A 13926-nucleotide genomic window follows, 5' to 3' on the forward strand; every position below is an offset into this window, starting at 1 on the left:
TAAGTTTCATATTTTCAAGCACAGTAGGTCTTGAGATTCTGAAGAAGATTTTTAAATGATGTCATTAATTTTTCACAAATTTGAAATTATCTCCCTTGGAAGAAGATGTGGACCTTCATTTGAAAAAAAAATTGAATCCTCTTTACCCAAGGATACTTTGTGGCAAGTTTGGTTAAAATTGGCCCAGTGGTTCTTGAGAAGAAGATGAAAATGTGAAAAGTTTACAGTGACAACGGCAACCACGACCTCACTTGAGCCTTCAGTTCAGGTGAGCTAAAAAGGCACTTCTGGAGAAGAAGTCTAAAATTTGAAACGTTTAAAGACAACACATGAATAGATGACAACCGAGGAAAACAGATAGCAATTAGGTCACAAAAGTGTCTAAGGTGACCTTATAAAAATTAGATAGACAAAAATAAAATTAAGTCACTATTAAATGTCTCCTGGTATTTTTAAAATAGATGATATATATACTTCTTTAATTAATGTTGATAAATTCTGCCTAAAATAAAAAATTATTTCTAAATCACATAACGCAATGGTATACTTCTCCAAATACAGCCATAGACATGTGGATTATTTACAACAGACAAGAAGCAATCATCAACATTACTGAATTATATCAAATTTTATAGATAACATCAATTTCTGATGAAAATGGAGTATATCATAGCAATTAACATAAGTATTTCCCTGGCACACACATTCACATGACCAAGAAAACACAGCTCATAAAGATGGCAGATCAGACAAAGTGGCTCTGTCCTAGGAATATGATTCAGAATGCAAGCTTCTCAAAGTCCAGCACTTAAATTCTGAATTCTAAAGTGCATTACAGCTAATAAAGAAGATGGCACTGGGACTTTACTGTAATGTTCAAAGAAATTACAGTTTGATTTCTGAGCATTTGTGTGTGTTTAAGGGAAAGAGATCAACATGATCAAATGATGTGTGTGACATGTTAACTATGAAAATCAATTGACAAATGCAAAACATCTTCCTTAATTGATTAAAACAAAAATTAATCAAGAAAATATTTTGTTTCTTGTAACATGCTCTAAAAATTTAAAGTTGGTAATTTTTTTTATCTAAAATAAAACTAATACCAGAAATTTTGTGTTGTTTTTTTTTTCTGGAAAAAAGGTCTTTCAACTAACACAGAGCTTGAAAAAACAGTCTCAAAAGAAATGTGCATTATAGTCAACATGGTCAATTTGTGCAGTTTCACTGTCTTCAATTTAGCAGCAAATGACAACTTTATTCTAAACATGCTTGATAATAACTATAAATATATATATAACAGATTTTCAGCAAATGTTGCTATGAAAAAAATTAGTGCATGCCAGGAAATAGATTTTTTTAAAGTCTTAAGTACATGTATTATGTAAAATTTATCTTTTCCCCAAACTCCCCAGTGATAGTTCTATTATAAGGCATGACATGAGAAAGATTAATCAAGGAATTGCAGCTTGAGCGTCTCCTATAAATATTTAATAAATCAATGTGTGAACATAGAACATCCTAGACTCGTAAAAGCTTTGTTTAACTAGCTGACTCCCCAAGAAAGTTTCACTATACATCTAGGGTAGTTGGATATTGACAATATGATAAATAGTTATATATATATGTAAACTTGAGAGTCGATTCTCACTGTCTCACCTGGTACAGGTATTGATCCAGTGATGCGTGAAGGGCGAGTTATCCTCCAGGTGAAGGACTTTTTCGAAGAATTTATCTTACATACACATCTTTTCATTATGAAATACCTTATAACCACAGGACATTTTATATGTATACATATTTCAAATGGAGATGACAATGCATATTCAGAACATACTTATACATTTGCAGTGTGTACTTGACTATCACTGGATAAGGTATAAATGAGGTTCACTTTTTTTCGGGGGGGGGGGGGGGGGGGGGGGGGGTTCAATATTACATTTAAAGAATTTTAGTACACAAGCACTACTTACTTGGCCTCTACTCCATCCTCGTTCTGAAGATCTGGCGTAGCTTGGAATTCTCTTTTTAATAAACCTGTGGTCAATTTCAACAGAGCCTACAAGAGATTGCATCCTTTAATTTTAATTAATAGTGAAATAATTAATATTTTGCAATGATCTAAATTACACTGCTTTATATAAAGAATTGTATCTTTTTCATAGTTATCTGCAAATCTTGTACATCAAGAATTGCACAATTTAAGATGCTAGCTATTCAATTTATTTAAATTCTGCAATGGCTAAAAGATTTACCATCCTATTCAGTAATATTTTTCTATCAACTACTTTTCATCTGGTAACCAAAAACTGTTAAAGAATGGAAAAGTGGAGTCACAATAAAAGACCCTCATTGAATCTGCAAATTGGACATGTAAGAAGATCTTAGAGACAATGAACAAAGAAGTCAAGGAACAATTTTAATTCATTAGCAATCAATGGTCCAAACACTGGCCCATATTTTGAGATGGGGTCCTATTTAAGGATCCACTATTGGTCCACATCATATCCCTCCCAGGAATTGAAAAATCACTTAACAGTGTATTCTGAAGTGATCCATTTCATGTATTGATTTTCCCCCTCCTCTGGTTGCCAATTACGGCAGGAAATTGTGCCAAGCCCCCCATCCCCTATCATCAAACACTGCGGACCCATCACAATAGTAAACTCCTCACTATTGATCCCTTACATCTAACCAAGTCAATTTTGACATGAGTGGACATCAATAAAGGACATATTGTCATTCCAGGCTTCACAATAAGAAAAAAGAAGACGTTATGTCTTTATTGTGTATGGAAAGACATTTATTTTTTTCTATAGATACCGAAATGTCTCTGCCATTCTTGAAGATGTAATTAATTAATGAAAAGAATTTATTGGACATACAAAAGTACCCATTTCCTCCTTCAATGTTTTTTCCACCATTAACCCACTTTCAAAATGTAAAGGGTTATGGGATATGCAAAATCAAATTCTTGATTCTTGGATTCTTGATTAAGCTAAGTACTCCATAATTCTGCATTATCACTAAAACACATGCATGGAAAAATCCGTGGGAAATCATTTTGGGTTTTTTTTTCCACTTTTAGTTGAATAAAGGAAATAACAGAAGTTCTTGGAGTGTAATCTACTTTGTGATAACTGGTAACAAAAATTCATCTTTACAATCAGCCGATTACAGAGAGGATCCATTTTAATACATAAAATGATTTAATTCAAAATAAATACAAATACAGAAAATCCCCCTCCCCTTTCCCCCTAAAAAAAAGATGAACAAATTAAAAGATTTGAAAAGAGTATTATAAGTGCATACCAGTTCTTTGTCAGACTTATTTCAAACCTAAGAGTACTTAAAAATACAATTTACATAAATGATTTTCTACTTCTTTTAAAGTTTCATAAACTAACCACTTGAGAATTCACACATCAGCGTTACACAGAATCACAGAATCAGGGGTTCATTTCACAAAATGGCTTATGACTAAGACCAAAACGTAATTTGGAAAATAACTTTCTTCTTTAGTAATACATTAATTTGAAGATGGTTATATGTATAAATCTCTTTCTTTTTAAAGAATTTTGAAAGATATTTATTATGCAAGCAACTTTTTGACAGAATATTTTATTTTGCAAGCTTTAACAATCAGCTATTAATAGTTTTTGGTCTTAATCTTAAGTTCTTTTGTAAAATATCTCCCAGAACCTTAAGTGACCTTGACAGTGATGGAAGGTCATTATAAATAGATAAAAGAGGATAGTACAGTAGTACATCACCATCACGTATATCTAGAAAAAAGTCAATATGGTCCATATCGTAACTCCTATCTCAGACTAACGGAATTATCTGATTACATTATTGCATGTCAAGCTGAATTTTAGTAGAAACTGAGCCACATGGACTAACACAGGGAAACGTGTCTGACCATAATATGTTAACTGCAGAGCTAGAAGTCCTCCAATATCAATATATGGATAAATTTCTACCATCAAATAAAACATCATTTTCTTGGATCAGAAAAGAGCTAGCCCCGAAGTAATGTTTTTTCCTATATCTCTTCAGGAAATATTTTTTACCAATGATAACAGAAATGAATTGGCAAATCCAGAAATTGTTGCTCATGACAAATAAGTGTTCGGATCCAATCCACTGAATGAGGGTTTTTTTCCCCAATGGCTTGAAGTTAAATGTTGAAATTGTTAACAGACTGAATCTGAGTAAAGAAAAATAATTGCCTAATTTAATTTATCACATCTCTTGACTACAATCTTTAATTAAATTTCTTTTTTAACAGCACGACCTACAATCTCCTAGGAAATATCTGCTGGGATTTCATATTCCGAATCAATCTGATTAAATTCTTTGATTGGCCTTCCGAGGCCTACCTCACACTGAAAATACATAAACGAGATGAACAAACCATCTAAATTAATCCTACCAGAAAATCAATTGAAAGAATCAATTAATGAGCTTAATTCCAGAGGAACTTCTGATTGTGGCTCTAGCATTCTATCCAATGACCATTTTCATTTTATTTTAAATTCTCAATACTTTTTTCCTACAAAGTAACTAATAACTATACAATTGTTTGACTAAATCATTGAAATGTTATTTTCCCCTTTAGTGTGGAATAACATATTTTTTCAATTTCAATTGACAACAGAACCTTATTGCATGAAATACATTAAATTTGTTTTATATGCACTTACAGCAAGATCTGCATGCTAGAATTTTACATATATTAAACCACATAAAATCATACTTTTTAGAATATATAAACATTCCAGGTCACAGAATGACTTAAAAGCCCAGGCTTTGAGTGTATTTTGGCTCAAAGGCAACAAATATATGAAAAATAATCCATATTATTGGAAGAAGGACTTCCTTGACCTACAAGGTAAGACTTTGAATGACAGTCAATCAAGAGTTCTACACAAGGTCAGGACCGGGTAATCTGTGACATTGAAAGATGTAAATAAAGTCCTATCTGTATCATAACACAGTACCTCTAGTAATTTTAAATACTTTAACCCAATAGTTTTAATACAACATTATATAGGGTCCTTTTTTAGTACATATGTACTATAAATCACATTGAAATGTTTCACCTGGACCTCTGTTAGAATGTTAATGGAGTTTTTATTATTTACACAAAAAAAGGTGTCAACATTGAATTACCTGTCCATATTCCTTTTCTATGATAGACCTCTGTCTGCTGAAGTTTCTACGAAAGAAAAAAAATTTCTGATGAAAAATTCAGCAAGAACTCTACATACCTATCATTACTCAGGTAAATAAATGTCACTGACTTGCATGCTATAGGATTTATAACACCTGTTATATTTAACAATTTTTATAACACATTTTTTTTGGTGTTGGTTGGTTTCACAGATATTTACTCTTTATAATTTGTATTATGTTATCAGATCTGCTTTTATACACATAACATTTTAATGTTTTATTTTCATGGAAGAGTTATGTGTCAGATTGATGATTCAAAATGTACATAAAATTTACACCATATCATAAAGCTAAAAGTAAACATAAATGTTGCTCTATTGAGCAATATATCCCAAGGATTTCATGCCACGATAAAATTCTCACTTATTATGTTGTGTAATCACAAAGGTATTTGTTATCTGTTACTTTTTTATCATCAGCATATTTTTGGTATAGACCAATGCCCTTCTTTTCAAATGGTGTCAAGATAAAACAGCTGGGATACACCCCCATTTCAACAACCTTTGACCTCCATTTCAGATCAATTTATGAACCGATATAACACGTTTATCTTATAAATAAATAATGTCTAGTTCTAATCTGTTGATCCCCCGATCGTATGAAGCACTCTGTACCTGATGTCATCCAGAAGATCGCAATCCTGCTGTACTTTACTTTGTAGTTTGCTCACCTGCTCCGAGTGGATGTTTTTGAGTGCAGTTGTGTATTTTACCTTGAAAACAAAACAATCGTGTTTTTTGCTTTCAAAACCCGACTTTAATTTTAAAATGAAGAAATCAAATGAAACGAATTGTTAACATAATAATCTAATAAAAGAAAACTGTACCTTTCGGGGCGGTGGTTGCATTTTTTCCAGGATAAAATCCGTCCGTAACTCCTAACTATGTTGTGTGTCAGCCATACTCTGTTGTCTTCTAAATTTGGTAAGAGTTGTCTATCTTGTGGAACTTTCGCAAGCTGCGTTCAGTTGCGCAATATTGATCTCCTCTTGCGTTCAAAATATCACTTTTAAATACTCTACATAATATATTAATTTCAGGCAAATAAATTCACTTTCAAGAAAGTGTTCTTCAAAATTTATTGCAGACGTCACAAACTGGTTTAATATCAGAAATACCAAAATTACATAATGACGTTAAATTCTACATCTATCGTGTGTAAATCTACTATGGGCTACTTTGGTGAGTTTTGTTAATTTCGAGTTGAAAAAATGTCATTGCAAGCATTTTGAGTCACTAACATCTCTAAACAATTATGATTTGAATTAAATAAGAACGATTATCAAATTGACCTTTGTCGAGAGAATTTTATAAATACATAAAAAATATTCCTTTATATTAGTCTCCAAAACCCATCTTCGCTACCCAAGTACCTTCCTCGCAAGGAGTTTAGTGGATCAGAAACACTTGGCTAGCGAAATCCAAAACCGTGGCCATGCAGCATCCCTCAAAATCAAAGGGAATCGGTTTCAGGATGGTGTGTGTGTGTGTATTTTAATGTCGCTCTAAACATACTAAATATATTGATAAAATCAAAAATCAAAAATCACTGAAATTAGCAGTTTTTAAAAGTATCTTATTAAAATTTCTGTGTAAATAGAAAAAAGCTTTTTTATGTACATATACATATAGCATGCTAATTTCAGTGATTTTCTGTTTTTATTTTAATCAATATATTTAGAGCGATATAAAAACACACACACAATATTCAAAACACACCATCCTGAAACTGAGTCCCTATGTCCAAAATATATAAATAATGTTCATTTTGTGACGCCTGTAAACATTTCATGTGCAGTTATGATTGTTCGGCTACTCGTAAAGCTTACTAAATTCATTGATACATATGTATAATTAATGCAAAAGTTACTTCTCCGGGTTAATATCAATTGCACACTCTTGCTTTACGTACATTTTTGACATCTATGTTGATCTGACAATATGAGAATAAACTGAATTGAATTGAAGTAACCATTTGGCAAGCCTCATTCATGTGATCGCTGTCATGTTGTAAATTCTGAATTTACCGGATGGCAGTAAATACTAAATTCGTTGTCATGTTGTAAATTTTGTATTTACTACCACCCGGTAAATTCAAAATTTACAACATGACATTGTCCTCAGTGGAAGAGCTGGGTGCGAGTAATTCAGATACTGAGATCATGTAAAAAAAATTTCTGGGCGAGTTCTGATGAAAAAGATCGCCGCATGTGTTACTTCACTTCCTTTCTGAATTTGAATTGCGATCAAAGTAACTACACTCTTTAGTTTATAAAAAGAAATGCATGAAAAGAGAAAAAGGCGCACGAAAAAAATATTGCAGGAGTATGTCAGTATTTTTCAGAAATATATAACAGGAGATTGTTTTCTTTTAGCAGAGACATATCTGTAGGCCCGTAGAACCCGGGAGAGGGGGGGGGGGAGAGGAGCGCCCCCCCCCCCGCTTTTTTTCCGAGTATATTTTGCTATAGTAAAATTCCATTTATATGCTGGTTGCCCCCCCCCCCCCCCCCCACTTTTTATTACTTTAAGGTTGAACACTGGCAAATTCCAGGATTTGAAAAAAATGTACCGAAAAGTACTAAGAGAAAGATCCCCCAAACAAATAGGATTTTCGAGTTTGCACAGTTTAATTATATACATTTTTGTTGTTGGAGATTGGCTCCTCACTTTTAAAACCGTTGCTACTGGCCTGATCTGCTATCGATGTCTCCGTTTTCAGTAAATTAGATGCACACACTAATTAAACGAGAAAAATAATGAAAACAGAGAATTTTGTTTCTTGAACTCTGTATTTTACTTAACTTTTGTCCCATGTTTCATTCTAATAAGAAAAAAGAAGGAATTAAACATGGAATGCATACAAATAATGAGAACAAAGTTGATAAAGACAGCAGGAGAAATAGTTTTTTGACTGACGTGCTATTCTCACTAATAACAAATATCAATCCTGCTTATGAACGTTGTCAACTACTATGAATGAATAAAAAGAAAAATATCGATTCCTTGAGTGGAACAAGGGAAATAACTCCACTACATATTTTTTAGTAGCAACACATAGATTTATTTAATACTAGTAGAGGCCTTCTATACTTTGATGTTTTAAACTATACATGTACATGAATATAGTAATTAACATTAACTAGTGCCAACGCCACCACTTGCCGGTGGAGAGCTGCAAATTTTTTACCTTTACTCGGCACTCAGGGTCATTGAGCAGTGAGGGATCTTTTTCGTGCCAGCACCTACTGCGACACGGGACCTCGGTTTATATGGTCTCATCCGATGGACCGGTCTCCACCTCCCAGTGGGATTCGAACCCGCCACGTAAGGATCAACTCCTTACTCCGCGACTCTAGAGCGAACACTCTAACCACTGCGCCACGCGGGCGACTCAACCACATTTAATGTTGCCACTTTTCCTTCATTGTTAGTATCGTGTATAATAGAGCAATTCAGAGCGAGACTGAAAATTTTCTAGTACTTATCTCTTAATACACGTTTAAATATATTTACTTGATGTTTAAAATTATTTTCTCCATGTTCAAAATTCCCAATCAAATTGTAACTGAAGATTCCGACCAATAACACCCTAAAAATTTCATCGCGTTATTGTTAGGTACTGGAATACGAGCACTGTTTTAAAGGACTTTACTTCTGAAAATGATTTACAAAAGGTGTTCCAAAAAGTAATTATACACGCATTTTATGTTAGAAACGTCACACTGGATCCTATATACATGTATATAATCCTACATGTACATGTATTTCTTTGCTGAATAAAAGACTGAGGTAAATTTTGTCATGGTTAATAGATGCATTGATTTTTCAAAGGAAAGTATAGACCATTAGACAGAATATTCCAACATTCAATCCAAGTTGTGGTAACACTGAAAATATTTTATATTTGTAAAGATATTTCGAATCCATGATTTTTTTAAAACCTTTCTCACAGAGGAATTCTAGTGAATCAACTTATTAGTTAACAGAACAGTCTGTTCATGTTAAAATTGACTGGATCAAAACTCAGTACAATTCTATCCATTCTTTTTCATCAGCTGGTTCCCTTTGTCACTATATCATAAAACATTTGCAACAAGAAATAAGCTAGATTCCATTGATCCTGTTAATTCTGAATAAAATCCACACACTCAGGACATAAGCTTACACAGTTGGCACATTTTATTTCTCACATTTCCAGGATAAAAATACATTTAATTTTGTTTATACATTGTAAACTGTATATTTTAAAACTTTTCAGGCACAAAGTGTGCTTAATTTACAGTAAGATTTCATCACAGATCTTATTGGATACTCTAATCACAGTTTATATTATGACAAATTTGGCTATTCCTACTTTCATGAAATACAGGAAAGAATCTGTAAAAAGGTTTTGAAATGTGTTTTGTCAGGCCTTGTCCACAGTTTATTTAGGAAAATTGTGTGTGTGCATGTGTACAGATTTCATTTTTCTTTTTTACACCTGCACTGGAACAACATGAATATTTCATACGATTTTCTATTACATAAATGAAACATGTAAGTTGGCTACAGGGCTACATTCAAGATCAAAATGGCTACATATCTCTATGTTGAATTATGATCTTCAATGATATGCTGGGCTAGCAGCTTCTTATTGTACATTGGATAATAAGCGTTAATTCATAAAGTGTATTCAATAGACCTATATATCTCAGCCAGCAGCTAGGCTAACTGCTATGATCTAGAATGCAGCCCTTGTTCCTTATGCAAATACGGAACTCTTTTGTAGAGAAATCCAATGAAGTCCTGTGTACAACAGCCAAGCAAAACTACAGAATACAGAAATCTTTCTTATTTGACTTAAGCACACAATAAAACTTGGTCTTCATGTAAAGATAAAATTTCATATATAAATCCATCCAATAAAACTTTTGGTAAAATATCCTTATCAATAAATAGCAAATAATGTATTCAATCACTATTTATCCCACTTGTAATAGCATCAGCCATATAATCTCTTTTTATCAGCATCCCACCCCTATCAACATGATTTTTATTGCCAATAAAATTAACACTGAACAGTTTATCCAAGAACAACTTATCAAGATCCAAGAATTAAAATATACCTAATTCGATATCCCTAACAAAAACAATCAATAACCCAGGTCATCACAACTTTTTAACACTGATTAATGCCCTTCAACGATTATGATACACCACTGCGTGAACTTGTAAACGAGTCTCTAGAATTCTCCGCAGAGTCCAGGCCCTGACTTCTGGTAATTCGCTTCAGAGTATTATCAGATTCGTAAATGTTTTCCACATCCACCAGCTCACTGTTTACAGAGGCTGGAGACAGTGATCTAAGCTGTCTAATACTACGCACTGAACTCTCTGGAGAATTTTCTCTGCTACTCTTCCGACCAAAGTCCATGTGAAATACATCAAACACGTTGTCGATACGTCTGCGTACACTGCGTGTTTCCCTTGGCAGACTGCCATTGAGATTTTTTTCCATTGAATTTGAGATGCCCTCAGAAATGCTTTTTGTCTCTTTGGGAGAGCTTGGTTGAGATCGACAAATGCTATTGCTTGACCCATGTCTTGTTCGAGAAGGTGAGATCTCATTGAGAACACGTGAGACAGGTGATTTTGGAGTTGGTGATCTTGTACTGGGACACTTGGTGATGGGAGATTTTGTTCCTAGTCTATTTTTGAACAATGTGTCCAAAGATGTCTGAACATAGCCACTTGCAATGTTTGCAATTTGTGTCCTGTGCCTTTCCAAGCCCCTATGAACTCTGTTCTTTATTTTGTCCGATATAACAAGTTTTGAGTTTCGTAAGTATGCATTAACTTCCTCTTTCACTTTGTCTGACACCATATTTGACTTTGAACTTGTCACTAACTCTGGGACACTCAATTCATCACTCGACTCCATTCTGGTAACTTTTCGTAATTCCCTTTCTGCCTTTGTGAAAGATTCCCTTCTTGCCCTTTGCCTGACTTCTACTTGTGGTTTCAGATCCTCCACATATTCCTTCTGCTTTGTCTTCTCTGGTGAGATTCTCTTGTTGTGCTGATTCACTGCCATTTCCACTTCACACAGTGAGCCACCCGGAGACTTCTGAGACCGTAGAGACCTCGACTCTGCAGTCAGTCTTGGTTCACTGCACAGAGAATCAACATCAGTCATTTCTGTGTCCCCATCATCAGACATCTCCTTGAATACTTCGCTCTCTTTCCGACTTCTCTTGCGTAGTGTCTTCTTCTGCCTAATCCGAGACCTTTCAGATTTATCTGGTAATTTGGTGTTTGGTTTTTTTGATTTTGTCTGCTTCTGATCCTCAGGTTCTTCCTTCTTTGTTTCAGCAGGCATCAAGAGGAGATCCTCCACTTTAGTTTTCATCTCCTCCTCTTCCATTGCCTCCTCCTCATCCTCACCAACTTCAGGAGGGATCCTCACAGTTTCTAAGACCTTAGTATCATAGATACTATCAAAATGGTACATGTCCACAATTTTGTTCACTTCTCTCTGACCCAAATGTAACTTGGTATTTGTTAATATTTTGTTCATGGCCATGAATACTGCTTCACGGTCCTTGTAGAATTGTTTCTTCATCTTTTCTCTTTTGCTCACCATGTAGCAGAGATTCCGGACCTAGAAAAGGAAATTTAGCAACAGAAATTATATTTTGAGATCAAAAAAAAAACTTAAGCATTAAATTTCCTTTATGCTATTTTCTATCACTTTCTCAATAGAAAAGCAGAGAATCTTGTCATAAAATAGCTAAAAATAGCATACGAATAGTTCAGCATCCTTAAGAAATGTCATTATCTTCCTGCAGCACTCTATTTTTAAGTATTTGCTGTCTAAAATCAATTCAAGCAACTAGAAATACAGAATTTTAGGAATATTTACACACTACACAGCATATTCCCTTTAAACACTGTAAGTGCATATCCTGACTGAGGTGAAGTGCAGAGTACCACCTCATACACAATGCAAGTACATATACGCAATAATGTAAAGTATGGAGAACCAGTTTACCCTCTCTAGATCCTGTCTGAGTTGGACAAACATCTTCATCCTGGCCACCAGAGAATCCTCCTGTTGTTTCTCCAGAAGGTCCTCTTCTTCCTTCTTTGGTGTCAACAGAGGAACATCAAACTGAGCCTGGAAAAAAATAAACAGGAAGGGGTTTAAAATCCTTCAAAAATAAACATGTATTGGACACATCCAATACATGTCGGTCAAATTCAATACATGTAGCTTATGATCCATCTAGGGATTTCCCCATCAATAATTTTTTCAGTTGTCTTAACCATAAACTTTTGTGACAAGAAAGTAAATTCTACAATGCAAGGATGATCCAAAACGAAGCAAATGTTGAGTTACTTTTTATACAAATCTGTATTTTCAAACTGACCTTTCTCTTTAGCTTCCAGTAAACATAAATCATTTCCACAGCACTCTCATCAAGGTTAAATTGCTTTGCAATTTCTTCCACATTCACAAAGGTGTAGAAATCTTCATTTAGCTGCTGCATTCTGTAAAACCAATATAAATAATCAGTGTATGTTACCTTGTACAAGAATCCAAGATACTGAGTTTAAATTACACAAAGTGGGTAGGACTTCTAACTCCCTCTGATTGTCTGTGGTATTTAAGACATATATATTTAGGATATCAAACTTCAACTGTATATGTTTCTGCATTTTATTCTTAAATCTAAGTATACTACTTTCTCCTACCATAAAATGAATTAGAATACTTATAATAGCTGGATTATTTACATCAAAACACTGAAGATTTCACAGAATTGAAATTTTTAAATTCAGATGCAGCAGTACTTAATAGCGATTATTACAACTTTAACAAAAACACAATTACTTTTCTGCCCTCATTTTGGCTATTTCTTCGTCTGACAGCTCTTTCCTAGGGGACCCTCCTATGCTCTTCCTTGGAGATTCTGAGTCTGACTCTGAATTTCTTCGCTCTCCCTTCTTGCTATGTCTTGGACAATAGGCCTGTTATAAAATTAATGCATGTTTTATGTTCCACTTACAAAAACAATTTTCTACCAAAAAGGATAACATGGAACTAAAAACTTTCAAATTTGAATAAAACAATTGAAAAAAGTTTCTGGTTATTAATTTCATGTAAAATAAGAATGAAATGAAAAGAATGAAAAGATGTTTTCAGGTGTAAACATGAGTATCATTGCACCTGATTGTGAAAAACAAAATTATTCTTTGAAAACAAAAACAAAGAAAAGGCAGAGAAATAAACTGCATTCTCTAGAATAAGCCTAGTATACCTTAAGCTTTACTCCACCATCATCAGCTATTTCATCTGTAAGGATTGTTTTCATCTCTAGATTGCTCTGGAAGGCACAGCTGACATGGAACGCTGTCTTACAGGACTTGACTGAGCACTGGATACAGGCGCCACACCTCTCCTTACACAAACAACAAATCAACGACCAACGACTGGCCTGTAAAGAAAATCCAAATTATGAGTTGTATTATACTGTAAGTCACAGTAAAAGTTATTATTATTGTATACATGAACTCAGTTCACTTTGAGTCAAAAACTCACAACACATGCTGTACATGTAGTTTCTGCATTTCCAAGAACCTGTATCTTGCATACTGTGGTTTTATCAATGTTCTTGGGGATCAATTATTGTGCTTTTGGCAAAAA

At 33.9% G+C, this 13926-nt stretch overlaps 1 protein-coding gene across 1 annotated transcript in view; it reads right to left on the reverse strand.

The window, feature by feature from the left end:
- LOC133196877 (uncharacterized) overlaps positions 1-13926 on the reverse strand; it is a 36613-nt gene that overhangs the window by 15397 nt on the left and 7290 nt on the right. Inside the window, exons 12-20 of the mRNA XM_061332726.1 lie at positions 13541-13717; positions 13114-13250; positions 12650-12770; positions 12271-12396; positions 10435-11880; positions 6065-6115; positions 5853-5950; positions 5176-5221; positions 1974-2059 (exon numbers count right to left, since the gene is read on the reverse strand). Of these exons, the coding sequence (XP_061188710.1) occupies positions 1974-2059; positions 5176-5221; positions 5853-5950; positions 6065-6115; positions 10435-11880; positions 12271-12396; positions 12650-12770; positions 13114-13250; positions 13541-13717 (2288 nt within the window). The remainder of the gene's footprint in view (positions 1-1973; positions 2060-5175; positions 5222-5852; positions 5951-6064; positions 6116-10434; positions 11881-12270; positions 12397-12649; positions 12771-13113; positions 13251-13540; positions 13718-13926) is intronic.

Source organism: Saccostrea echinata, unplaced genomic scaffold (genome assembly GCF_033153115.1).
Source record: "Saccostrea echinata isolate AGI-Se365-2 ecotype Australia unplaced genomic scaffold, CSIRO_AGI_Sech_v1 ptg000030l, whole genome shotgun sequence".
In the NCBI taxonomy this organism is placed as follows: Eukaryota; Metazoa; Mollusca; class Bivalvia; order Ostreida; family Ostreidae; genus Saccostrea; species Saccostrea echinata.